The following is a 25,142-nucleotide window of genomic DNA, read 5'->3' as shown; positions in this document are numbered from 1 at the left end:
CGGAGAGGGATGTGCATGGCCTGGGAGCTGGAGAGGGATGTCAAAGGCCTGGGAGCCAAAGAGAGATGTTGATGGCCTGGGAGCCAGTAGAGGGATGTCGACGGCCTTGAAGCCAGTAGAGGGATGTCGACGGCCTGGGAGATGAGATGGGATGTCAACGGCCTGGGAGCCGAGATGGTATGTCGACAGCCTGGGAGCTGGAGAGGGTAATGGCCTGGGAGCCGAGATGGGAACGGCCTGGGACCTGTGGACAGACTGCGTTGACTTGAGAGTCGACACCAGGGGTTAAAGTAAGGGGGAACAGGGTGGAACTTGGTGAGGTGGAACATTTTAACCTCCACGTTGGCCCTGCACAGTAATTCTCACAGAAAAGCATTCTAGTTTGCAGGGGGATGCCAAAAAACCCTACAACTGGTCCTGTCTCTGCCTAATGGGGGAGGGGGGTAATTAGGTGGCATATGAATGAGCTCCCCCACCTCTGCATGACCACTTTGGGTCCTGGTCGATAACTGTGTCGACTAGGGTGTCAATGATGGTAGATGGCTGTGGGAGCCAATAGTGATCTCTGCTGGTGGAAGCTGGAAAGCTCAGACCTATAATCCTGGAAGATATAGATGTTATTAGCTAGAAGGTAACCTGGCAGATGAATGGTTAACCAGGGAGCTGTATTATCAGCAGCAGTAACAGCAGCAGCAGCAGATCACAGCTGACCTTCACAGGTAACTCTAGAACAGGGAACCTGGAGCCTAAACCTAAAGTTGTTCAAGGCAAGGAGGAAGTCCCAGAGGTCTGACCTATATCCTCCATGCCTGTCTGTGATTGGCTGCAAGTCGCAGCATCAGTTAACCCCAGGAAGTACCTGTGCTTACCTTGATCACATGATCAACTGCACAGGCCAGAGCAACAAGGTCACAAGGAATTCATTGGAGGAATCTGACATCTGGAGAATCTGGAGAAAGTGTCATGGCAGCATCCATGCAGCGTGGGACTGGCTTGGAATTAGCGTGGGATGCCGACTAGGCCCCAGGAAATCCTCATGCACATTATGTCATGGAAAATGACTGGGTACATCGCTGAACAGGGACTTGTCATCGCAGGATGCACCAGAGTGTGAATGGTATAACAAATATTAAATAACATTTAGCTAAATTAGAGCTGGTTTAAGGTGTCTACTAAAAATCAAAAACAAATTTATAACAATGTTATTTCTCCACCCAAGCAAAATCCTCACCCCCTAGTCTTGGAAGTCATCTCCTAAATGGCTCATTTCCATATAAGGCTTGTAAAGCCAGCACTCGTTGATATACCCTTGTATTGCAGAGGGCATTCATGCAGATCCCGAAGGAGTGCCGCAAGGAACAATGTTCACCAGAAGCTTACTGCACATGTGCACTACGGGTCTGAAATGGCAGAAGAAAGTTGGTATCAGACTGTCACTGACTGCCAGTCTGATGCCGTTTGAGGGCAGGGAGGCGGTGGTGTTGCCAGCATTGTGAGAAAGAAAAGGTCAGAGTCTGTGTCAGAGGATGGAGGAGATTACGGCAACGGGCTTGCACAACCCCATGGGTGGGGGCGTGAGCTGTATGGTGACCTTGTGGACGTGGGTAGTTATGGGACTGTCATGGGCATATAAGCCAAGTTCAGTAGCTAGCAGATGGTGACAGGATTCCTGTTCAGATTGATCTTTTGCACCCATCATGGAGTCGAGACTGCCGTAAGGGCGGTGGCACCACTTGCATCTGTCTCAGTATCAGCCCTAATGTCCGGCTGAAGAACACACAACACAAAATGTTAATGCAATGCTGATGATCATCTACATGACTCCTGTGACGATGCTTTCTCTCCCAACTCTCATGGGCTAAAGAACTGAAGGGAACATAAGAAGGGTCTGGGGCGTAAGAGGTGCTGTGTGGTGCTGGCATACAGTAGGAAATATTACAGAGGAGGAACAGATTGGTAATGTATGAGTTTCCCGTGGCACATCAGAGAATAGTAAGATGTTTCAATCACAGGCAGGGCCTCTAGCAAAATAGACTCCGTCTCCATTACATTCACAGTATTTGCATTTAAGCCTGGAGTGTCACTGCACCTTGGTAATAGACATCAATCTGCTGATTTCCTGAGAACAAACAGGCTGCGTTATGAGTAACAGAACCATGTGGGGCACATGTTATTACTAGCACCGCAGTGCTTCCAGGACAGAAGCCTTCCACATATAAAGAAATAGTACACAGAACCAAAGCTCTGAAAATAGATGGTGATTTGCTCTGTTTTTTAGTTTTTTTAAAAGACAGCTATCCATAGCGTCCTGTTATAGAAAGTCATCCACACCAGGAGAAATCGCTCAGAAGGGTGAAAATCCCTCAGTGTGTATGCACCTTCAGTGGCAATTGGATTTTTAGAGGGGGGGGGGGTCCCAAATGTAGTCTAAAAATATCTCCCACTCTGCAGCGCATTGGTGTAAGGGGGTTATTCTGATGGATTTGCAAAGCTGCGAATTCGCAGCCTTGCAGATCTACCAAACCCCACCCACCGAATGTCCGCCCACCCACCCACCCCCCCCTCGCAGCACGGGTTCGCCCACATAGGGTGCAAATGGATGTTTAGCATAAACATCAATTCGTATGCTGCGGGTAACCTCCCACATCTTTCGATAGTCGCCGACCATCGAAAGTTGTGGAAGGTACACGCATATAAAAGAGACTTTCAAGTCACGTATATATGCCTGCACGCTGGGTCGGATATGGGCGGGCAGCTGACATCCGGTGATGTCATCTGCCAGCGTCCCGCACCCACGTCACCGTCTCATTACCATGAGAATGCCCAACATTCTCATGGGAACGCCCATGGAATGCTGGGCGTTCCCATATGTTAATGGGGCAGCCCGGTGGCCCCCCCCACACACACACCGTCTAGGAAGCGTGCACCCGGCGAATCAAAAGGTCACCGTGGGTGCACGCACCCTACGTCTGCACATGTACAGAAACACGCATGCGCAGACGCGCAACAACGGTCCGAAGGACCGAAGGAATAAGAATAACCCCCTAAGTACAGGAGTCTCCGAGAGTGGTAACAGTCCTGAGAATTGGTCTTTTTATACACTGGATACTGTATGGAATACGGTATTAATATTTAACAGTACAGATGGTCTATAGTACAGACTCAAACATTTAAATAAGTGGTCATGAAAAGGTTAAACATATAATAAATAAATACACAAACATATTAGAACCAGTACTGCACTGTCTAAGCTCACAATGGGTGTGATATGGGATCCCGACAGTCATAAGCCCGACGTCGGGACCCCGACTGCCCAGAATCAGACAGTGGGGGGAGCACCACGAAGCCCCTTGCGGGCACAGTGGCTCGCTACGCTCGTCACCTGTTCTACTCTCCTTCTATGGGGATCGTGGCCCCCCTCGAGGGAAGAATAGCCGGTGGCCGTCTGGACCTAGAACGTTGGGGTTTTAACAGTCGGGATTCCGACGTCGGTGTAATGACTGTCGAAATCCCGACCGTCTGTCAGCCATTCGGGACCCCTCACAATATCCCACTTCATAATGAGGCTCCTGTCTCTTCCTCCTGGTAGCTGCTCTCTGGTCCAGTTGAATGTTTGAGGGCTCAGATCCACACATACAGTATAAGCATTCCCTGAAAACTCATCTCTTCAGGCAAGCTTATCAAATTCCAGAACCAGGCAGTCATAGAACCTTGCATTCTGGTGGAACCGTTGCAATAAAGAATACAGTATCTATCCTTATGTATCAATGCCTATTTCCCTATAGATTGTAAGCTTGTGAGCAGGGCCCTCCTACCTTTTAACTGTCTGTAAATACCCTGTTTGTTGTATCACTGTCTCCTTTTGTAAAGTGCAACGGAATATGCTGCGCTATATAAGAAACTGCTAAAAAATAAATAAATAAGAAGCCGGTGCACTGGGCATGTGCAGCAGCTCCGCTCTTTCCCTTACACTGCATGATGTGGTGGCAGCACTAGTAATCATATTATATACCAGTGCTATTGTTGTCATAATTTAAGGCATTTGTCAAGGGACCCTATACCACACCCCTTGTCAAGAGGAGGGGGGTTTCTGAGCAACCAGAACCCCCCTCTGCGTTTTCCCATGACCTTATGACATACAAAATAACCACAACAAAACCATTAAACTGACATGACGGTGTGAAGGAAAATACTGCATGTCATTTGTGCACCAAGGATTGGCCTGCTCAGCATTTGGGATATCCGGACACATGGTTTAGGATTGGAATGGCTACTGTAGTTAATGCATTTAACTTATATAGACAATACTCACAGAACATGTGGCAATATACTGGACCAAGCCATGTCTATAAATATCCCTCTGTATGTGACAATTTGGACACTAGAAACATTGGGTATGGGTCATTGGGTCTACAAGATGATGGTCAACAAGCATTGGGTCAACACCATTAGGTCGACATGCTGCAAGGTCATCATGGGTCTAGGTTGACATGGGTGTAGGTCAACATGAGTCTAGGTTGACACAAGCATTAGGTCGACAAGGGCAAGGTCTACAGTCAAAAGGTCGAACATGGTGTTTTTCACTGTTTTTTTACCCGACACATTCAACATGGACACAGGATAAAGTACACGCATGGCTCGCTGCACAAGCCATGCTTCGGGCACACTATTTTATTCTCCCCTCATGCCCTAGTGCCTTGATGGCTAACCTTGACACTCAGCTGTTGAAGCAGAGCATGCTGGGATGTGTAGTTCAACAACAGCTGGAGTGTCAAGGTTAGCCATCAAGACCCTAGTGGATGGTAGGGCATTAAATACCGCCTGTCAGCACATGTCGACTAAAAAAAAAAAAGCGAAAAACCCCAGGTTGACCTTTTGACTGTCGACCTCGCCCATGTCGACCTAATGCTTGTGTCGATCTAATGACCTGTCGACCTACACCCATGTAGACCTATACCCATGTCGACCTTGCAGCATGTCGACCTAATGGTGTCGACCCAATGCTTGTTGACCTAATGACCCTATCCCGTCCATTTATATAAATTCTGGCAAATGAGCACTATTGATGCGACTGCTGCTATTTTATTTTCAGAATGATGTGAAAGCAGCGTTTTAGAGGAATATGAAAATTTGTGTAAAGCAAATTAGGCATTACACAAACAAACCGATGTCATTCACATGTGGGTCTTTATTTGTGCAGCGGCTTTTAAACAAACAATGATTCACCTGGCACGACACAGAGGATAAAAGCGCTTCTGCACCCACACACTAAGTGCATATTTTAAAACTCATTTGCAGTAACCTGTGTGTGGCATATTGATTGCTGTTTTCGCACAGTTCCTCAGGACATAAAAGCGGCTTTGAGAGATTTTTGGACATTTAAAAAGTAAACAATTAGATTATTCGGAAATGACTTGTCCTTCATTTAGAGTACATTAATGCAGAGAGATCAGGTGGGATTACGTGTGAGGCTAGGGTCAGCATTAAATGGCAAATAGAAAATACCAGGAGTACCTTGCATCCCCTTTGTAGTACCAGTTGGTTAACAGACATTCAGTACACTTTAGAGATGTATTGAGAGGTACAGTGTAATGAATGTTAACATGGATGTCGCTGAATGTTTTATGCTTATTTATCTGACTTGAAGGTACATTTAATAAAAGCTTTTAAAAATGAAAAAATGTAGTAATGTTGGCAAAAACAACAAACAACCAATCATATTGTAGATATCTGCTCTATATTGATAGACAGAACTTAAATGGTTGCTATGGGAAACACCACCAGTGGTGCTTTCATAATGGGTGTAGTCTAAGGGGGGGTATTTAATCCCAGATTCCGACTATCAGGACGTCCCAACAGTTGGAATCTGGGATGTTTTTCGTTCCTTCCAACAGGAACTCAACAGTCGGTATTCAATGTACCGACGGTCGAGTGTCGGAAAAGTCCGCAAATCCATGAAAACGGCTGCAGATTGTTGAAAAATGTCCGTAAATTCAGCAATACGCGGCCGTTTCTGACAAAACAGATCCAACGTGTTTCAAAGTGGGATCTGTTTTATTGAAAACAGCTGTGAGCAATGGCAGCATTAAATAGTGGGTCACCGCTATTTCCGCCGGGGGAAATAGCGGCCCAGGATTGGACACCGCCCTAAGTGGGGTCCACAACACACATGCTTACCCCAACAGAGTCCTGTGATGATGACAGAAGCACTGTGGAAATCGATGAACACAATATAGATCTGCACCTATACATTAGAGTCTGAGTCCTCTAGTGCTCAGACTCTATAGTGCTGCGTGGCGGCTGCCGGCAGAAGGGGCCGGGGCGGAAGAGGCTGCACACGGGCCTCCTTTCTTGAAATGCACCTGACCACCACTTTTCATTTTAGAGGCTTTACTAAATTTAGCCCTTGGAATTACAGTTTTTCCTCCTACTGCCCTATGACAATTATAAAACTCAAACTTTCTGATTTCGGTGAGCATTAGGTGATCTCATAGACCGAGTAATTATTACCCTACTTGCCGACATTTAATGTCTCCTCTCCAGGACAAGCCTGGAGAGGAGACTTTTAGCTGCCATTAGGGGGGCTGGGAGGGAGCCCTACATCATCAAGCCCTGCTGCCATTGCAAACAAATCCTGCGATTAATGAGATTTTACAGACGGGGTAGGAAGATGCAAAAAAATCCTGGGATTCACAGGATTTTAACGATGAGGTAGGAAGATGAGGGGGAGGCCTGGGGTGGCATGTGGGAGGATTGACCACCCTTCCAGGGGCCTGGGAGGGGGGAGGGTGGCTGGAAGGGTGGTCAATCCTCCCACATGCCACCCCAGGCTTCCCCTGCATCTTTCTACCCCGTTATAAAACACTGATATACAGTAGGAGGAACATTTATTTTAACTACAGCATGGAGGTAATACAATATAATATTTATAATATAAAGATTACTAATGTATATCAAGTTGGAGCTCTCAAAAAACTGGGAATGGACAAAATGATTTAAAAAACAGAATTTTGGTCAATTGATGACTTTATAGATATAACAAAGAAAGAGTCACACTTACTGGTGGCAGACAGGAAGTCCAGGTCGTCGTATCGTCGCTGCTTGTACTCATGCTAACATTACAGTGGTCAATCTGAGACTGGCTCAACCCATGAGATGTTCCCTCATCTTCCAGTTCCTCATTCTGCTGCCTCTTCATACTGGCCAGCATCTGCATTTCTGAGGCACTCAGTCGGTTCACTTGGTAATTCCTCCAGTCATAACCCTAACAAGGAAGTACAAAGTTTCAGCCCTGTCTGTATGTCAAGCACCGACATGTTTTTAAAGTCAACAGTAGTATTGTAACATGTACAACACAAAGATCAAGATAATGTGACCATGCCCCTGTTGTTATGTAGCCACTCCTCTAGTGCATACCTGCCGACTTTTGAGCTCCGGGAGTGGGCAGCCAGCTCTGTTAGGCTGGGGGGCGTTGCCTTATTCCGGAGTGAAAAAGAGGAGGTTCGGGGGCGTGGAATCATTTCAGCCCCGCCCCCCGCCGTGCAATGCCGATATTTCAGGCATTGCATGGCGGGGGGGGGGCAGGGCTAAAATGCCGTGACCGCAGCATTTTACCCGTGGACCCCCCCGCCGAGGGACACATCGCAGGAGCTGGGGGGGGGATATGCGGGAGGATTGCCACCCTTTCTGGGGGGCCGGGAGGGGGACCCGATTTCCGGGACCCTCCTGGCCATTCCGGGAGGGTAGGCAACCCTGCTCTAGTGTCATCTGACCACGCTTCCTCATGACACGTGAGCATGCCCATTTTTGGCTATCAGTACCACTAAGGAAAAAATTCTACTTTCACCACTGCCAAAGGTGTTCCAAGACTCAATACTGATTTGTCTAAAACTGTAATTTATCAATCTTTATATACTTAGATTAATGGCAGAACTACTGTACCATTGGTGCAGCAGACACAGTGCACCAGGGCTCCTGAGGACTAATGAGCCCACTGCTTCCCCTGTCCGCCTCTGGTTTTCCATGTCACACTCTGCCTCCCACTGCCTCTTCCTGTTACCCTCTGCCTCTCCCTGTCAACCACTGCCATGTTGCATATTGTGAACTTGGATTGAGGTGGAGGAGGGGGGCCCAAATTATATTTTTGCACCTGGGCCCCCAACCCACAAATTCTGGCACTGACTTAGAACCATGTAGGTGCTCTTATATTAAAGTACACTGTAATATGTCTTCACTGATGTCCGATGCAAATAGTTTATGGATACATACTGTATGTTGTTGAACATTTATAGAAACCAAGTAGCAGTCACACCCCTCACACTTCTGGCATATACTGTAGCTTTGTAAACCATAATCATGTAATGTGTAGGCAGAAGAACAGTTTTGGGACAAGTCCTAAAATTTCAGAGGCCAGAAATGGTGCCATGTACAGGAAAGGTGTGTTCTCCTCGGAAAATGAGCCTAGTTTAGGAAGATTGGGGGTAAATTCCTCATCTCTAATCAAGAAGTAATCACACATTAGCTATGAGATTATCACATCTGTGATTACTGAATATCCAATTATCAGATCTCTCTCATACCACATGTAAGAGCTCAGTTATCTTTCACCTGCGAGAAGGAGCTTGCAGTATAGTTCGGCTCGTCTTAAGTTTTATATTGCTGAGAAATCCTGTTTACTCTGATGCACAACATTACTCTGACGCACAACTGCGGCTCATTTGAGGCATTAATGCTATTTATGGCAGCTGGACAGATGCAGGAGAAATGTGTGGGTACGGATTTCATCACCAGGGTACATTTACCTGCTTTATGAAATGCTAAGGGCGCGCCCACTCACCACCTCTGTTACTCAGTAGGTACATTGCTCAGCATGAATGAGGAACTCACATTGCATGATAAAATGAACTATATAACACATTCTGGCTACTGTGGAATGCAGGAAGCACTGTGTATTCCATGAGTACTGTATACAGAACCATTAGAGCACTTTGCTGAGAACTGCATTTTCCATATACTGTGAATGAATTCATGGGGGAAAAAAACCATTACAAAAAAGTGCCAGTTGCTGTCTGAGTACATCAAGTTTTTTTATTTTCTGAAATCTAATATTTTTAAAGTCCAAAGGGGCCCATTTGTACATGTGACCCTCTCAGTAATAGACTTGGGCCTCTCCAACAAGCTCTGCTTGAGTAGTCCCTATAACCACCCACCTTCCAACCTGCCCTCTCTAACAATGCCCCAGGTGAATACCCAGGTGCCACATTGACACCCGACCATTTATCAGTGAGATCAAATACAATGGTGTGATTTTGCCACTTTTCATTCGGTTCTGAAAGATCGGTCTGATAAATCAGATGAAGAGTGTCAAATCGCATGCGTTTGACTTGCAATTACAATCCAATGCGCGGTCCCATGCACATCGGATCGGAGCCAGAAATAGCAAGGCCTGCACTATAGATGTATTGGATCCTCGCAGGCCTCCCTGGGATTTTATAGGATACACTGTATACAAAAGGACCGCATAATATAAATAATTTGCAATCCTGCCGCCCAGGAAGCTGCTGGATTGTTCAAGGGGATTGTATGCAACTTTATTTATTACCAGTTATTTCTATAGCGCAGACAAATTCTGCTGTGCTGTACAGTGGAGCTCACACATTTTAATGTAAAAATATGTTAATAAAACAATACCGTTACAAGAAATGAATTGAGCTCCTTGTGTAAATGGCTTTGCGAGCATCTCCTCCACAAAACAGAGATTTTTTTTTACCACTTTCCGATCAGGCAGTTTATGTCCAATGCAGCTTGGGGACATAAATACTTTATCGTTTAATAGTATATAGTAACAGCAGAAATGAAAGAATGAGTGATACGATCCTAGCGAACTTAAAGCAATATGCAGTCCTGCATCCATGTGCATGAAATAACTCCTGGGGGCTGTATCAATTCCCAGCACATCGCTGCGCTAAAACTGCAGGCCCCCAAACAGTTAAATCCTAAGCTTAGAAAAACAGACAAACTTTGTGTTCATTATCCGGCATGTGAGATCCCCTCTGATTCCCAGCAAAGTACAACATGCTAAAAATGAAAATGATCCGGGTTGTACACCGACATCTCTCTCTAAGACATTGAAGACGGCTCTTCGAATCCAGGCAAGTTGTTAAACTTTAGATCCTACTTGGAACGAAGAAAGATCATCCGTATGTCATTATTTTCTATCTGAGCTTTTTATACAGCTTTAATGTTTCAAGAGCTCAATTTTTCACACATTTCTTACATTGTTACTTTGGCTGTTTTAGGAAGATTTATGCAGTTCTATTATGGACTAAAAATAACTCAATAGACAGGCTCTTGGAATAAAAAAAAGATTAGGAATAAGCAGGGTGGATATGTCTGGAGGAAAATGAATCACTTTTTGTTTAACTGCAAAAGGAAGATCTGCAGCGAATGCCAGAAATCATTACGCGTTATGTAACATGTTCAGTTGGATAAATAGTATTTACAAATCAAATGAATAACCTAATTCAGGAAAATTCCAGAGAGTAGCAGCTGCCCGGGCCCATCAGAAGTTCTGGGGCCGTGTTTCTAGAGGTTCAGTTTCCTTAGATATACAGAGAGAGTTGCAGGTAGTTAATGTAAAGTGCAATATCTCTCCTCTTGGGGTAGATGTATGAAACAGTGATAAGGGAGAAGTGATGAAGTGCCTGGTTCTTTACCACTGGCCAATCAGCTCCTGACTGTTCCTTTTTAAACCCAGCCTGTACCTTAACAGTCAGGAGCTGATTTGTTGGTGAGAAAGTACCAGGCACTTTATAACTTCTCCTCCCTTATCACTGTTTCATTCATCTACCCTCTTGTCTCCTATGGGATTAACTCCTATAGAAATAAGCCCCCGATTGTTATACTGATAATAGAGGAATTCAGAGTGTATTTGTTAACCCTTGTAAATTATGGTCCCGATTCAGGTTGGCTCGTTAGGCAGCGTACATTAGCTGCCTAGCGAGCCCATAAACCCTGTGCACTACCTGGCCGTATGCCAGCCCCCAGGCGCCAACTCCCCTTGCATCCGGCTGTAGGGGGGAGAAATCATTCGATGGTCGCTGACCATCGAATGATTTCTCTCCCCTTTGGTAGTAAAAGTCAATCTATAGTGACATCATGTGATCGTCAGCCGTCCGCCTATAAAACACTGGGTGTTCCCCTGTTGCTGCCCCCTATATGCCCCCAGCCCTCCCTCCCTGCAGTGAACGGCACCGATGACTGTGTAACTGGCCAAAGCCATTCACTGCGCATGTGCAAACCCCGACCATCAGGGTTGGGGCCGAATTCAGATCACAACGATCCCGAATCGACCCCTATATCCATACAGAAGGTGCTTTGAGATCACATTAGTATTACACAAGTCTTTTGTAGTACAAGGGCTTCTCCTGGACAGTCCCTGGTTGCAGATACAAAGCAGTGAGCTCAGGAATATAGAATACAGTATTTACCCACATAAGATGAAGTGCTGGAGCAGGGTGACTTTTGGCACTGCGCTCTCATGCTCCCCCAAACATCTCATTATGAATGATGTCACACTGAGGAGGAGGGGCAAAGGCACCAGGAAGGATGTCACTGCTTAGTCATCCATATGACGCTATAGACAGATCTACAGGCTACTGGGTGCATGCTTGAAGCTGTCTGGGGCATCCTGAAAGCCAAATGCAGGTGGGTGAGGAGACAACTGTGTTACCCCTGGGTCTTGTGCCCTAGGAAGTGGTATAACTGCGTCTGGATCCAAACTGGGGGAAAGGACCTTTCCCGCTCCTGAACTGCGCTTTCAGGGGAATGCCTACTTACACCCCATTCTTCACCGCCCATCATATATCAGTATACCTTTGACTATACACCAGCAGCATACCCTCCAAATCAGTACAAATTCAGAAAGGGGGCGTGGTCATGGGTAAAATGGGTGTAGTCCCGTAATCCCCTTGCCTATACTTTCAATGGACAGCTGGAGTCCCTGCAACCTGGTACAAACCCCTATTTGTCCATTACAGGCCATACTTACTGTACTGGCCAAAACGGTACAGTTGGAGAGTATTCACAAGCAGGTTCTACTTTGTATCAACCCCTGAGTTTGAAGAAACTCAGGGAATCCGAGGTGTGCTCCCAACACCCAGTGTAGTGACCTAAATTGTGCATAGGGGGCCGTACGTACTTATGGACCCTCTTCCAAAGGAGAAGGGCCCTGTTAATCCCCAAACCCCTCTCAACCATAAGGCCGCAGAGGGGAAAATAGGGATCGGTAGGTCCTCTTCACTGAAGCTTAGAGTGACCCTCTTCCCTCAACCCCCGGAAGGGTTAGGGCAGTGGGTCCTCCGCACCGAAGTTTGGAGAGACCCTCAGTAGGCTTCCCTCCACCTTGCGGCTTGGGTCGCCCTCAGGGGACCGCAGCTCTCCCTAAAAGGATGAGAGCTTTGGTACGTTGGGGAGTGAATGGCCCATAAGGGTCATACACACAGCCCAAAAAAGGTGACATACTACAGAAAAACAGAAAACATGAAAAGTGACGACCATGAGAGAGGGGAAAAAATAAATAATAAAGACCCCAGCCAGAAGGCTGGGGTGGCGGTGTGAAAAATTGTCCTACCCCAGCCAAAAGGCCCAGGGTAAGGACATGAAGCACTAACCTAAAGGGAAAGTGCACAGTGCAAGTGCCATACTTGTGCATGGTGACATGGGGATCACCAGTGCATGTTCAGGCACCCCCAAGTTTCCCCGGGGCACAGGCAGCCGGCCAGTCAGCATCCAACCAAGTGTTTCTCCGTTCCTACCTAGGGCACTTATCAACCCCTTTGCTAGTGGAAACCCCTACCTCACCCTGTACTAGAAGTATGCCAGCAGCCTGACCTTTGTGCAGCCATGGATAACTGACCTTCTGGAGGAGATTGTGGACCTTGTCATCTTGCTTATTCTTCAATATCAGTAATGTTCTGCTTACCCGACACCACAAATACAGCTTGAAAAAGGAATATTGATCCATATGGCAAAAGAGTACACAAGTTTCAAAGGACATTGGGAATGGAGAATACTGTAGATATTTTCTTTTTTTTTTTTTTTTTTTACATTAGCTATTCATCATTTTAAAAGCATGAACAAATCACTCTTACATGGAGTTTTAATAATAAATGTTTTCGTTCCTGGCACAAATTTAATAGCATCAGCTTTTCATAGAGGAAATGTCACCAACATGCTGGGATTTATTATGTAGCACTTATATCTGCACTTCCATCTACAGAACCATGGGGGTTATTCAGACCTGATCGCTGCTCTGCTAAATTACAGAGCTCTGAGATCAGGTATACACTGCCCTGCCAGAGTGAAATTCAAGCCTAGGAATTGCTTAGCACGGCTTGCAAAAATTAGCTGGATTAGCAAATAGATGCAAATCCATTCCCAAGCAGCTCACCAAGGGCGAGATGTATCAAATGGAAAATGCGGTAAAACCCCGGTTTTACCGCATTTTCCTATGTATACTGCAGTGAAGGGTATCGCCACCTTTGGGTGGCGATACCCTTTAGAAGCCTATGGGCTTCTTTTTGCCGCCCGCCGACGCAAACCCGCCGCCTCGCCGACCCCCCTTCTGGCTTACCTTCCTGAAGGGTCCTCCTGGACCCCGGAAGGTAAGCCCTGCCTCCCCCTAGTGAAGCAGCCGGACATCCTTCCGGCTGCAGGGGGGAGGAGGAAGTGTCGGGGACAGCATGCATAGCTGTCCCCGGCATGAGGGGAGAGCGTGGCGGCAGGGAGGTGACGGATACCCCCGCACACCAGTGTACAGGTATCGCAGGGGGCCTCCGTCACCGCACCGCGATGCCAGCCGCATATGTTAGTACATATGCGGCAGCATCTTGGCGGGGGGGCGGCGATGTATTTTAATACATCCCGCCCCAAGTGATTTCCCCACTGTGTACAGTCTTACTCGGTGGCTGCGATAGGAACAGACTGATAGTGGCCGGAGCTAACATCACATGACTTCCCCTCACACTGCTGGCCAGGCCCCCTCACCATGTAATGATTCCTCACTGTGTGCAGTCTGTGCGTAGCCCAGGACTCATTCGGTGGCTGCGATAGAAGCAGTACCAGGATTTTATTGCAGGATGGCCTCGCGCATGTGCACTACGATCCGTACGCCTGTGAATTCACAGTCGTGCGCTCAGGTCTGGAAACCCCACACATTCCCAAGGTGGCCCTGCCCATGGCTAGAGCCACCATTATATGCAGGGGGACAATTACAGGGGGGGGGGGGGGTAAATTAGGGATGCCAATCCCAGGAATCTTGGGTTTGAGCATTTTTGAATCCCAAATCCCAGAATTGAAAAAATGGTAACTGAACATGGGTTGCAAGCCACATCAGAGCAGGGGAAGTCTTCCCTCTGTTGGCGCTTGGAGATAATATCATCTCCAAACACCAGTGAGTTGCGTGGGTCCTTCCTGCGTCCATCCCTGGCCGCATACTTACCGATCGGTGGTCTTACATGCTCACCAATTCCGGCACCAGCATTGCAATACTCCTGCGCTGTTCTTCTGAAGGCCATTGGGCTGCCTGCATCGGTATATTGAACGCCGGCATCTTGACCATAGGGATTTTGCAATACCCAGTTTGGATCACAAATAATGTTTTAAACTTCTGTCAATTGCAGAAAGGCTCTAGACTACTATTATATTTTATTTTTAATTTCATGGTGGTTGTCCGGAACTTTATAGTCTGGTAACAAGTAAGAAATCCGCTGTATTCTATTGTAATCAATAGGAAGTGCCACTTACAAATTCAGCTTCATTCTTCATCGCTTTCTTTTTATACTTGTAAACCTTCTCTAACCTTTTCAACTTTTATTTTTTCCCCTCTGTAGGGAGGATAAACAAAGCCAGCGCAAAACTGACCGAAGCTCATGTTGGGAGGATATAAACCTTCCCGAATCAATTCCCTCTCACAGTGGGCAAATATAAACCTTAGTGAATCAATAAATTGGAAGTAGGTCTCTTATTATTTGGCATTCTATCCATTGTCTCCTGCCTTACTCCTGTGGGAAACCTGTACTGTAAGCACACTGTGCCAGGAAATAAGAAACACAAATGCTGGATTCTAGGGGATATAGCTTCAAAAATGAAATAGTAACACAGCTATGTGGTATTATAGAAAGATTGCACACTTACTACTGTATTTGAACTTTTGCTATACATTGTTGGTTACTGTATCCATGTATTATTTATCACTCTATCAGAATAATAACATAATTCAACAAATACTAAAATTAAAAAGAGGGAATCTTAAAAAGAGAATAATAGTTAACCAATAACGTCTGTATAAAACAAGCATTCCAAGCATAATTGGATTTTGTATGTATACAACCTTTCCTGCAGGGAGTGCCTGTGGCCAATAATTCATTTGCCGGGGTGCTCACTTCCTGATTGAGAAGCAGGGGGTGTTCCTAGGGGTTATGGTATACAGGGTCGACGGTCTAGTCGTCAGCATCTCGTTAGATGCCTATACTTGGTCATCCGTATTTAGATGGGAGATCGTCGGAAGGTAATCTATGGGAACCTAGTTGACAGTAGCAAAGTCTACATGTTTATTTTGGTTCCGAATGTCAGCGAGACACCTGTGGCTACTGTGTATGTGCACAGTGTCCCCTCGCATGGCACACAGTGTGCTTCAGGAACGGTGCCTCACTACGCTCGGCACACTATTTTATTCCTACTCTATGTCCACTTGGATAGTAGAGTAGGAACCAAGTGGATTGCATCAAAAAAAGACGAAAAACCTGTGTCAATCTTGCTACTATTGACCAGGTTCCCGTTGATACTTACCTTTCGTCGATATCCCGTCACTGTCTATCTAAATGCAGACAACCAAGTATAGGTTTCTAACTAGATGCCGTTGACCTCTAGTGGTCAACCATGGTATCTATACACGGTCTGGATACCGTTTGGGGATGGGCACCCAGTGTTTTTATGGGCGTACCCACAAAAACGGTGGGCGTGCCTAGAGAAACGCAATGTTTATGGCATTATGCCACTGATTTCTTGTGACACTTTCGTCAGGTTAATAGTATATAAAACATACAAACATACAATAAGAAAAAAGAAAAGAAAATGTGTTCACATTACATTATATTCTAATGATCCGTTTCATTTAAATAACCTTATATTCTGCTTTATAAGCTTATTCTGAGAAGATCAGGCATGAAAGGAAGTTTGCATTCACTTACCGATGCTTCATCTGTCATTTTGCTATCATCCTTCGGGATTTCCTTCAGGGATTTCTTGCTCATTGAAGTTCTTAGCTTGTTATCTGATATAAATTGTTGAATTTTTGAAATGACTGAATTTCCCGTAGAGACTTCACTCCGGCTTCCACTTGGGGACAAACTACGGGTTGGCATCAGGCTCCTCTGACTGCTGAAGTCTCCTGTCTTTGTATCTGTAGAATGGGTATTTGCAATGGAAGCCTTTAAAAGAGATGGCAAGTTTGATGAGTTTTCTGAACTCTTGGTAATGATTACGGAATGAGGAAATTCTGATGACTGGGCTGGACTGTGGTCTGACCGAGGGCTGGACGTCCACTGGAAGAACTGGGTCTCCTGAAAATGAAAACACATTGTTATTATGTGCTTTCTTTTTCTTTTCCAAATAATTTACAATTAAAAATGATTTCTGCTTACACCCATAAACCACACACACCTCATAAAAACATAGAATTTGATGGCAGATAAGAACCACTTGGCCCATCTAGTCTGCCCATTTTTTTTAAACCTGTTACCTCAAACCATATTTGATCCTTATTTTTTTGTAAGGATATCAATATGCTTATCCCAAGCATGTTTAAATTGTACTACTGTATATGCGTCTACCACCTCTGATGGGAGGCTATTCCACTTATCTACTACTCTTTCTGTGAAGTAATTCTACCTCACATTTCCCCTGAATCCTTCTCCCTCTAGTTTCAGTGCATGTCCTCGTGTTCTGTTGCTCCTCTTCCTGTGAAGAATGTCTCCCACCTGTACCTTGTTAAAGCCCTTGATATATTTGAAAGTTTCTATCATGTCCCCCCTTTCCCTTCTCTGCTCTAAAGTATACATATTAAGATCTTTTAGTCTTTCCTGGTACGTTTTGTGATGTAGGCCATGTACCATTTTAGTGACACCTAGATCCCTCTCTTCCTCAGTAGTTTCCATTATAGTGCCATTTATACTATATTTAGTCTTTGGATTTCTGAGACCCAAGTGCATGATTTTGCATTTTTTGGCATTAAACTGTAGTTGCCATTCTCTTGACCATTTTTCTAATCTACCTAGATCCTCAATCATTTGTTATACCCCTTCTGGTGTGTCTACCCTGTTGCATACCTTTGTGTCATCTGCAAAAAGGCACATTTTACCCTTAATTCCATTTGCAATATCACCAATAAAGATATTAAAAAGCACCGGTCCAAGTACAGATCCCTGGGGTACTCCACTTGTAACCTTTCCCTCCTTTGACTGTACTCCGTGTACTGCAACTCTCTGTTTTCTGTCCTGCAACCACGCTCTTATCCATTCAACTATCTTAGAATCCAATCCCAAGCTTTCAAGTTTATTTAACAGTCTGCGATGTGGGACAGTGTCAAAAGCTTTACTAAAGTCTAGATAAGCTACATCTACAGCCCCACCTTGATCTATTACTTTAGTCACCCAGTCAAAAAAGTCAATAAGATTTGTTTGACATGATCTTCCCCCAGTAAACCCATGCTGTTTTGGATCCTGTAAATTGCTGGTTTTGAGATATTCTACAACTCTTTGTTTTAAGAGTGTTTCCATCAATTTCCCTACTACTGATGTAAGGCTCACTGGTCGATAGTAGCTAACCTCTTCCTTGCTTCCACTTTTGTGCAGTGGGACTACATTTGCTGTTTTCCAGTCCTCTGGGATTACTCCAGTAGCTAGTGACTGGTTGAATAATTCTGTTATTGGTTTTACCAGCTCCCCTTTAAGCTTCACCTACACCTGGCCATAAATGATAGTCTATATTGTCCTTCTTGTGGGGTATTTGCTGAGGATTCCTCGTGCCGGGCAGCAGTAAAGGTTCCCAGTCAGAGTAGCTGGGTCCACTGCCCTACAGCTGCGACACTGGAGATCAGATATTGACAATGAGTGGTGCGGTAAAGCCCAATCTGCTACCATGCACAAGCTAGTGATAAGTATGGTGGTTGAGAATTTTGTGCCAACCAATGAGATGTACTGTTCTAAATAAATCTTTACAGTAGTGAGGGGTGTGGTATAGCTCACAGACAATGTCTACTTAGACAGTCAGTAAGTAGACACCAAAAGTTAGACAGTATTAGTTAGACATTGACAAAAGTAAGACATGCATTAGTTTGACATTGACAAAAGTAAGACATGCATTAGTTAGACATTGACAAAGGCTACATATGCATTAGTTAGACATTAACAAAGTTAGACATGCATGATTTAGACATTGACAAAAGTTAGACATGTATTAGTTAGCATTTACAAATGTTAGACATGTATTAGTTAGACATTGACGAGAGTTAGACAGGCATTAGACATTGATGAAAGTTAGATATGCATTAGTTAGTCATTGACAAGAGTTAGACAGGCATTGGACATCGATAACATTTAGATATGCATTAGTTAGACATTGACAAGAGTTAGACAGGCATTTGTTAGACATAGATAAAAGTTACACATGAGTTAGTCATGCATTAGTTAAACAAGTAAAATGTCGACATGGAAACATGTGGACTCCCAATTAGTGTAGCGTGTTCCCTTGCAGGGTGCCTCACTTCCTTACCACTGCGCTCGGCACACTTTACCATACCCAGTCAGAGTCCATGTGTACGATAAACCATGAAAATGACCGAATTGGACAGCAATTGGACAATAAGCTTTACAGCTGTATACTTAACTGTATATCCTATGCTTTACTCTTTTCACATTCATTTCAAATGTGCAGTTGAACATTTAAATGTGCACCCCTATTACCACCTCCATAATTAAAATCCCCACTGCACTTATTTGCATAAATTTAGTTAATGGCCGCACTTGTATGAAACCTCGGAGAGAGATAAAACAGAGATAAACTACCAATCAATCCGCTTCCTGTTATTTTTCAAACAGCCTGCAAAATGACAGAAGCTGATTGGTTAGTAGATGATACATCTCCATCAGTGAAATCATTAATTTCATATGGCAATTCTGCAACCAGTCATCAATAGTTGTAAACTATCTGATGGATAACCATCAATAGTTTCAGTTATCGATGGCCATCCATTATCTTTGACTGACTGGCCCGTGGGCCAATCAGAACTCAGGTCGGGACTTCCAGGTGTTGGGGGGGCACTTCTATGCTCCGCGTCCAGGAAACATCGGTTCTCCTTTGCCATCGATGCAGTGAAACCATCTGGTTCTCCAACATTGATGGCAAAAGAATTCAACATCAGCCATAAACTATCGATGATTTCAAATCATCGATGGTCGATGGCCATCCCTATATATATATATATATATATATATATATATATATATGCGGTGGGGAACCTCCGGCCCGCGGGCTGTATACCACCCCCACAGCCGGTCTTTGTGGCCCGCCCACGCGCCCGACAGCTGTACAGCGAGTCAAGTACAGACGATTTCCCCTGTATGAGACTCCCTGCACAGCCGCCGGACCACATAGACCGGCGACTCGTAACCTGCGGCAGCCGCCGAAGTGTGGGATGGCTGCCGCAGGATGATTTGTACGTTTTTTTTTTTTAAATTGCCCCCGAGGCATTATGCCTCAATGCAAATGGCCCTCGGACCTCAAAAGGTTCCCCACCCCTGCTATATATAATATGTAAGTCATTATTACCATGCCAAATAAAAACCGAGAAATCAATTCCAGGGACAGTGCACAGTCTGCGCATGTGGCATAAAGTGTCCTCACGGCATAAAAGCTGAGTACAGAACTCTTTCATATGCCAGTCACTATTCAAGTTCATAAAATAATTGTATCGACTTCTAAATAACTTGCTTCAAACAATACAATCTGTATAAGAATACAAAATTGCTTTAGAATGCAAGTCAAGAGATGCGGTATTGTACAAGTGTTCATATATACAGAATAAGAAGAGACACTGAGCGATACGCCATGCATACAGAGTAGCGTGCAATTGGCCATTCTGGAGAACCGAAAAAAATGGGTCATGTTCAAAATGTTTGAGTCTCGATGGAATAACAGACATAGAGATCTGTGTTTCTGCTATAATAAAGGAAAATGCATGAGTGATAAACTATCACAGTCCATGGAAATCTAATACAGCTTTTTGTACGGAACTGCAGTTTTTATTGGACAATAAGGGTCATTTACTAAAGTGCAGAGCAAAAGCTTTGCTGTGATGTCATGTCACAAATGCACCTGTTTTTCCAAGGAAGCACTCCAATTTGCTGACCAAGATCAAAGCGTCAGGGGCAAATTTATTCTTGTTTTAAACCCCAAAATTATAATTTCTTTCCAGGATATCGGATGGGGATTGCCTGGCATCTTGATAGCTTCTGCAATGGCCGGCTAACACAAGCCCATGGTGCTGCAGATGATCGGATACTGAGCCCTAGGACGCAGCTCGGAGCAGTAAAGCAGCAATAGAAATGGGGCTTCTGTATCTGTGCAGGGAAAAATTACTGGCTTCACAGGAAGACAGGTGCTGGCCAAACACCTCCATCTCCTGGCACTTGGCTTGGCCACCTGGCCTACAGAGAGATAGGGGCGAGCTGTGAGGCCAGGCCACCGTGACTCCTACAGGCCCACGTGAAACGTGATCACACCTCTTTTGCTCTTCTCAGGATTACCAAGGCTGTTCTAGAGCCAAATGTCCATCCCCGATCTGCACAGTGTAAAGTTCCGGCTGTCCCAGTGTTCTTTGGTTACCCTCCCCTTCACTGTGCATTACGACTACCGCCCCAAGTCATCTTTGCTGACAGGTCAATGCTCTCATTGCCTTTAGAAGTTCTGCCTTCTTTTTAGCCATTTCGCTGACAACTCTGCAACAGCCATGAGAATATTTTTCAGAAAATATTAGGAGTCACCCTACTGTAATATTGTACTGTAATATCCATATTCATACAGAAAAATCTGCACCTGCTGCCAGTGAATTCTAATATTTATAGAAGCCAAGTCTACAATACAGAGTAATAATCTGGTTCCCCCAAGATGGCTGCCCTGCATCATGGGAAACCACACGATTCCTCTAACCAATCAGGTGTGGTATAGATGAGCTACAATATTTAGGTCAACATGCATTAAGTCGACAGGAACAAAAGGTTGACACAAGGTTTTCCCATTTTTTGGGGTCAAATCTTGTATAATTGGCTTTACTCGCCGCGATATGGGCAAGGTGGCTCACACGGCTTCGTTCACCACAGATTACTATTCTAAATCATTGTCCAAGTTAGTAGTAACTAAAGAAAATGTGAAACGTAAAAAAAAAAACCTCGGTACACTATTTATAATTTGAACTGGTCCTCCTTAAGCACTGTCGACCTTCAGCTCTTGACCTTTTTGTAACTTGACCTAATGCATTGCTACCATATGGTGTCAACCTAATGACTGTCTACCTAGAGTCTATCTAAGGTCCGGATACCTGGCAACCATATTTCCACCCACTTGTAGAATGGAGATCATGCTTGTACGGGCTTCTTATCATCCAACTTTGCTCCACTAACTTCATGATCGGTGAACATCGGGAAGACAGATGCTCTTGTAGAGGGCACATTCTCTTCGCAGATAGGGACTGATGGACCATATAAGCTTCTTAATAAAACATCTCTGTCCCGTCATTTGTTTTATTAAGAAGCTTGTATGTTCCGTCAATCTGTTTCTACTTTGAGATTCATTACCTCTTCGAGAGCATCTGTCTATCCTCCAGTCACCTATCAAACAAGTAGAGCATTGGAGATGGCTATAAAGACACTTATCTGCACACCCTCTACAAGATCAATCATAACACGGTGTTATTTCCTTTCACTTCCCTTGGTGTGTCGCTATTACACTAGGTCATGCATTGCTGCTCACTGACCTTGAATGCAAGCTCTCTCTGAATGGCAGCTCTATTATAAACGTCAGCTTCAAGAAGGCTCAATACTATGAGAAGAACATACAGTACTCTCACTAGCTACAATACCAAACCAGCCGATCCTCTGATACATAACCATGCAAAGGCAAATATGGAGGAAAGAGTATGAATAGACCATATGTGCCTTAAATACACAGGGGGTGATTCAGATATGGATGGAGTTGCTGCTTTCCTAACAAAGTATCAATTATTGGTTATTTGGCATGCCTAGAACCGGTTCTTCACAACGGGTCTTGCAACATCGGAAGTAGTCCTGCATCCGACTGTCAGTGATTGACAGTCAGACGCCATTTAGGGGGAGGGAAGAAGTCAAGATCTCCATTATTGGATGGAGATTTCATGGCCTCTTTCAAGCATCTGCAACCGTCATCTTGTGCAACTCCATGGGTGCTGTAATCCGCCTGATGGTGCTGCAGGACTCCGCTCAGATCACTACGGCCGAAGGAGGAGTCTTCTTATAATAGACGCCTCCTGCTGCATTACAACACAGCGCAATCACTGCTGCTTCCAAGCGATAGCAACGCCATCCACATCTGAATTGGCCCCAGAGTTAGTAAAACATGACGACTGTTAATTTTTGTTTGCTTTAGAGACACACATCATAGTCAATTTATATTTATATAACATGATTATATCGGTCACAAGTTCAAACATGTATGGAGTTCATTTTTAATGAGTTGATTCCCTTTAAATACAGGCTCAGTTTTGCTAAAGGTTACACCATGTCCATCTTCTGCTCCTACTGTTTAGACCCCACCAGCGCTGTGGTGTATATAAGTGCAATCATTACATCTCTATACTGTCAGTCCTTGTATTCATGATGAAAATGAAATGTTGATAAGCACATTTATGTTCACCCTGAATAATGGCGGTCACTAGGTAGCCAGGGGACGTGATCTGCAGCACCTCTTCTGCAACGAGCCCTTCAATCACATTATTCATCTTGCTTAAGACGGCAGCAGGGGCAACACGGTGTTCAGAGACTAATGATGTTTTTATAGGCTCCTGTTCAGCATGAAAATCAAATCCTATCAATTATACTTTCTCACCTCCCAACCCACTGCCCACATCACGCATTATGTAGGCCAAATGGAGATTTTCAGGCACTATTAAGTACGTAATAAGTCTCTCAAACATTACCAATTATGAATATCTAGTGATTTAAGTTCTGGTATGTGCACCTGTCTGCAGATTGTTAAAGAAATAGCGTAGGCAAATCTGCATTGGATATAGAGAGACATAAAAACCCTTTGGGGCTTATTAGGGATTATGACAACCCATCTTTGTTCTACTGGGGCAGCCTGGGAGTATAAATTTGGCATGAGGATCCAATTGGTAACATTCACCCCAATGAGATGTGGGTTAGAGCAACTGCCACAATTCTCCCAATCACTATGATGTCATCCATATCTGAGAATACACCAATAAAAGACCTTTTATTTTTTTTAAACAAAAAAAACTTAATTGTTAAGATGTAACTCCTTTGTAAGTCTTACTTGGGGAATTCAATGTGTATCGATATTTCCAACCGCATTGAAGTCTGTCTGATTCTACTTTCTAAAAAGTCAAATCTGCGTGGAAATTTGCAGCCAGAACGACCAGAATACCCGCCTATGTGTATTCCGACTGTTGGCATGCTTCCGAAAGTCAGAACATTCAATACCGGCAGTTGAACGGATTGTACATGATTCTGACTGTCGGGAACGTTCCAACAGTCAGAATCAGGACAATCAGGAAGGTTGTAGGGTGAGCTTACAGTTAGCAAAAGTGTATGTTGTAACGTAAGTGATGTCTGATCATGGGAGTAGGAGAGTACCCAGACTTTGTCAAAGGATTTAAAGAAGTTTTCCAAATGCTTAGAATATGCTCTATCCAATATGTGTCTGTGCCATCATAACCAAGGGAATATTAGGGCCACGTAGCCGTATTTATGTGCCTGAGCCTTTTGTGGCAGTGCTTAGGGGAAAAGTACATATTTAGGATTATTGGAGTTAGTTGAGGGCACTAGCAGCATGGGATATCATATTACTGCAGGTTATAGATTTTAGGACAGCTCCACCTAGTGGCGTAACTATAGCTCCGCAGCCCCTGCAGTAGCGGGGAGGCGCAGAGAAAGTGTGTTCGCCGGGGGGTCTGCGGGGCTATAGTTACCCGCTGCTGTCTGCCGGTACCTGGCCTGCCGCATTTGTCTGCGGTCACGGTCCCGTCTCTCCCGGCACCGGCTCCTGCTGCTATAATGAAAAGTGACACTTAGAAAATGGCTGCCCCCATACTGCAGACAATTTTTGAGGATGCTAGAGGAGGTGTCGGCGAACAATGTGCCGCGGGGGGGGGGGGGGGGGGGGGTTGGGAGCACATTAAGTAGTTAAGCCACTGGCTCCACCACATACAGTAGGCAAGAAAACTCCAGTGTACCTCCAGATTCTCCAGCAAGAGTCTGAAGCATTTTGGTGAATTACAGTTGATCTTTACCGATTGTAAACTAATCTAAATTGCAGTGTCAATTTTAAGCGGTCTAAAATTTGTGGGCTACATACAAAAGCAGACAGTATATACCCTGCACAGAAAAAGTATAAATGTATTTTCTACCCTTGCATTGCAACCTGTTTTGTTTTTCTAAATATAATAAGTTACTTTTTCTTTGCTTTACTTCCAAATCAGAATCAGTCCGTGTGTACCTGAAACAAAACCATGCTGACAAGAAAGGCGTGCAAATATCATTATTTTTCTTGCATGCAGGGTAAATAGTGGCTGCTTTTGCATATTGTCCATAATTACTGGGCAGCTTTATTTTTACACTGCAAATTAGATTTCCGTTTGGACCCGCCCCTCTCACATGTAAATCTAAAAGGATGTCAACATGTTTGCAATGTCAAGAAATACTATGTCAATATGTTCAAAATGTCGACATTGTGAATGTCACCAATAACAATGTCAACATATGGAATTAGGGTTGGGCAACAAGTATTGTTATGGTTATGCGGCAGTTATGGTT

The 25,142-nt window shown here is 44.6% G+C and overlaps 1 protein-coding gene across 10 annotated transcripts in view; it reads right to left on the bottom strand.

Moving 5' to 3' along the window:
* The window catches only part of CFAP20DC (CFAP20 domain containing), a 269,546-nt gene that overhangs the window by 68,368 nt on the left and 176,036 nt on the right, over window positions 1–25,142 (bottom strand). For all 10 annotated transcript variants that reach the window (XM_083156078.1, XM_083156081.1, XM_083156084.1 and 7 more), the window contains 2 exons: window positions 16,251–16,622; window positions 7,061–7,264 (listed from right to left, as the gene is read on the bottom strand). In XM_083156078.1, coding sequence (XP_083012204.1) covers window positions 7,061–7,264; window positions 16,251–16,622 — 576 coding nt within the window. The remainder of the gene's footprint in view (window positions 1–7,060; window positions 7,265–16,250; window positions 16,623–25,142) is intronic.

This window comes from Crinia signifera, chromosome 8 (genome assembly GCF_055691185.1).
Source record: "Crinia signifera chromosome 8, ASM5569118v1, whole genome shotgun sequence".
Lineage (NCBI taxonomy): Eukaryota > Metazoa > Chordata > Amphibia > Anura > Myobatrachidae > Crinia > Crinia signifera.
This window is presented reverse-complemented; position numbering and strand designations above follow the sequence as displayed.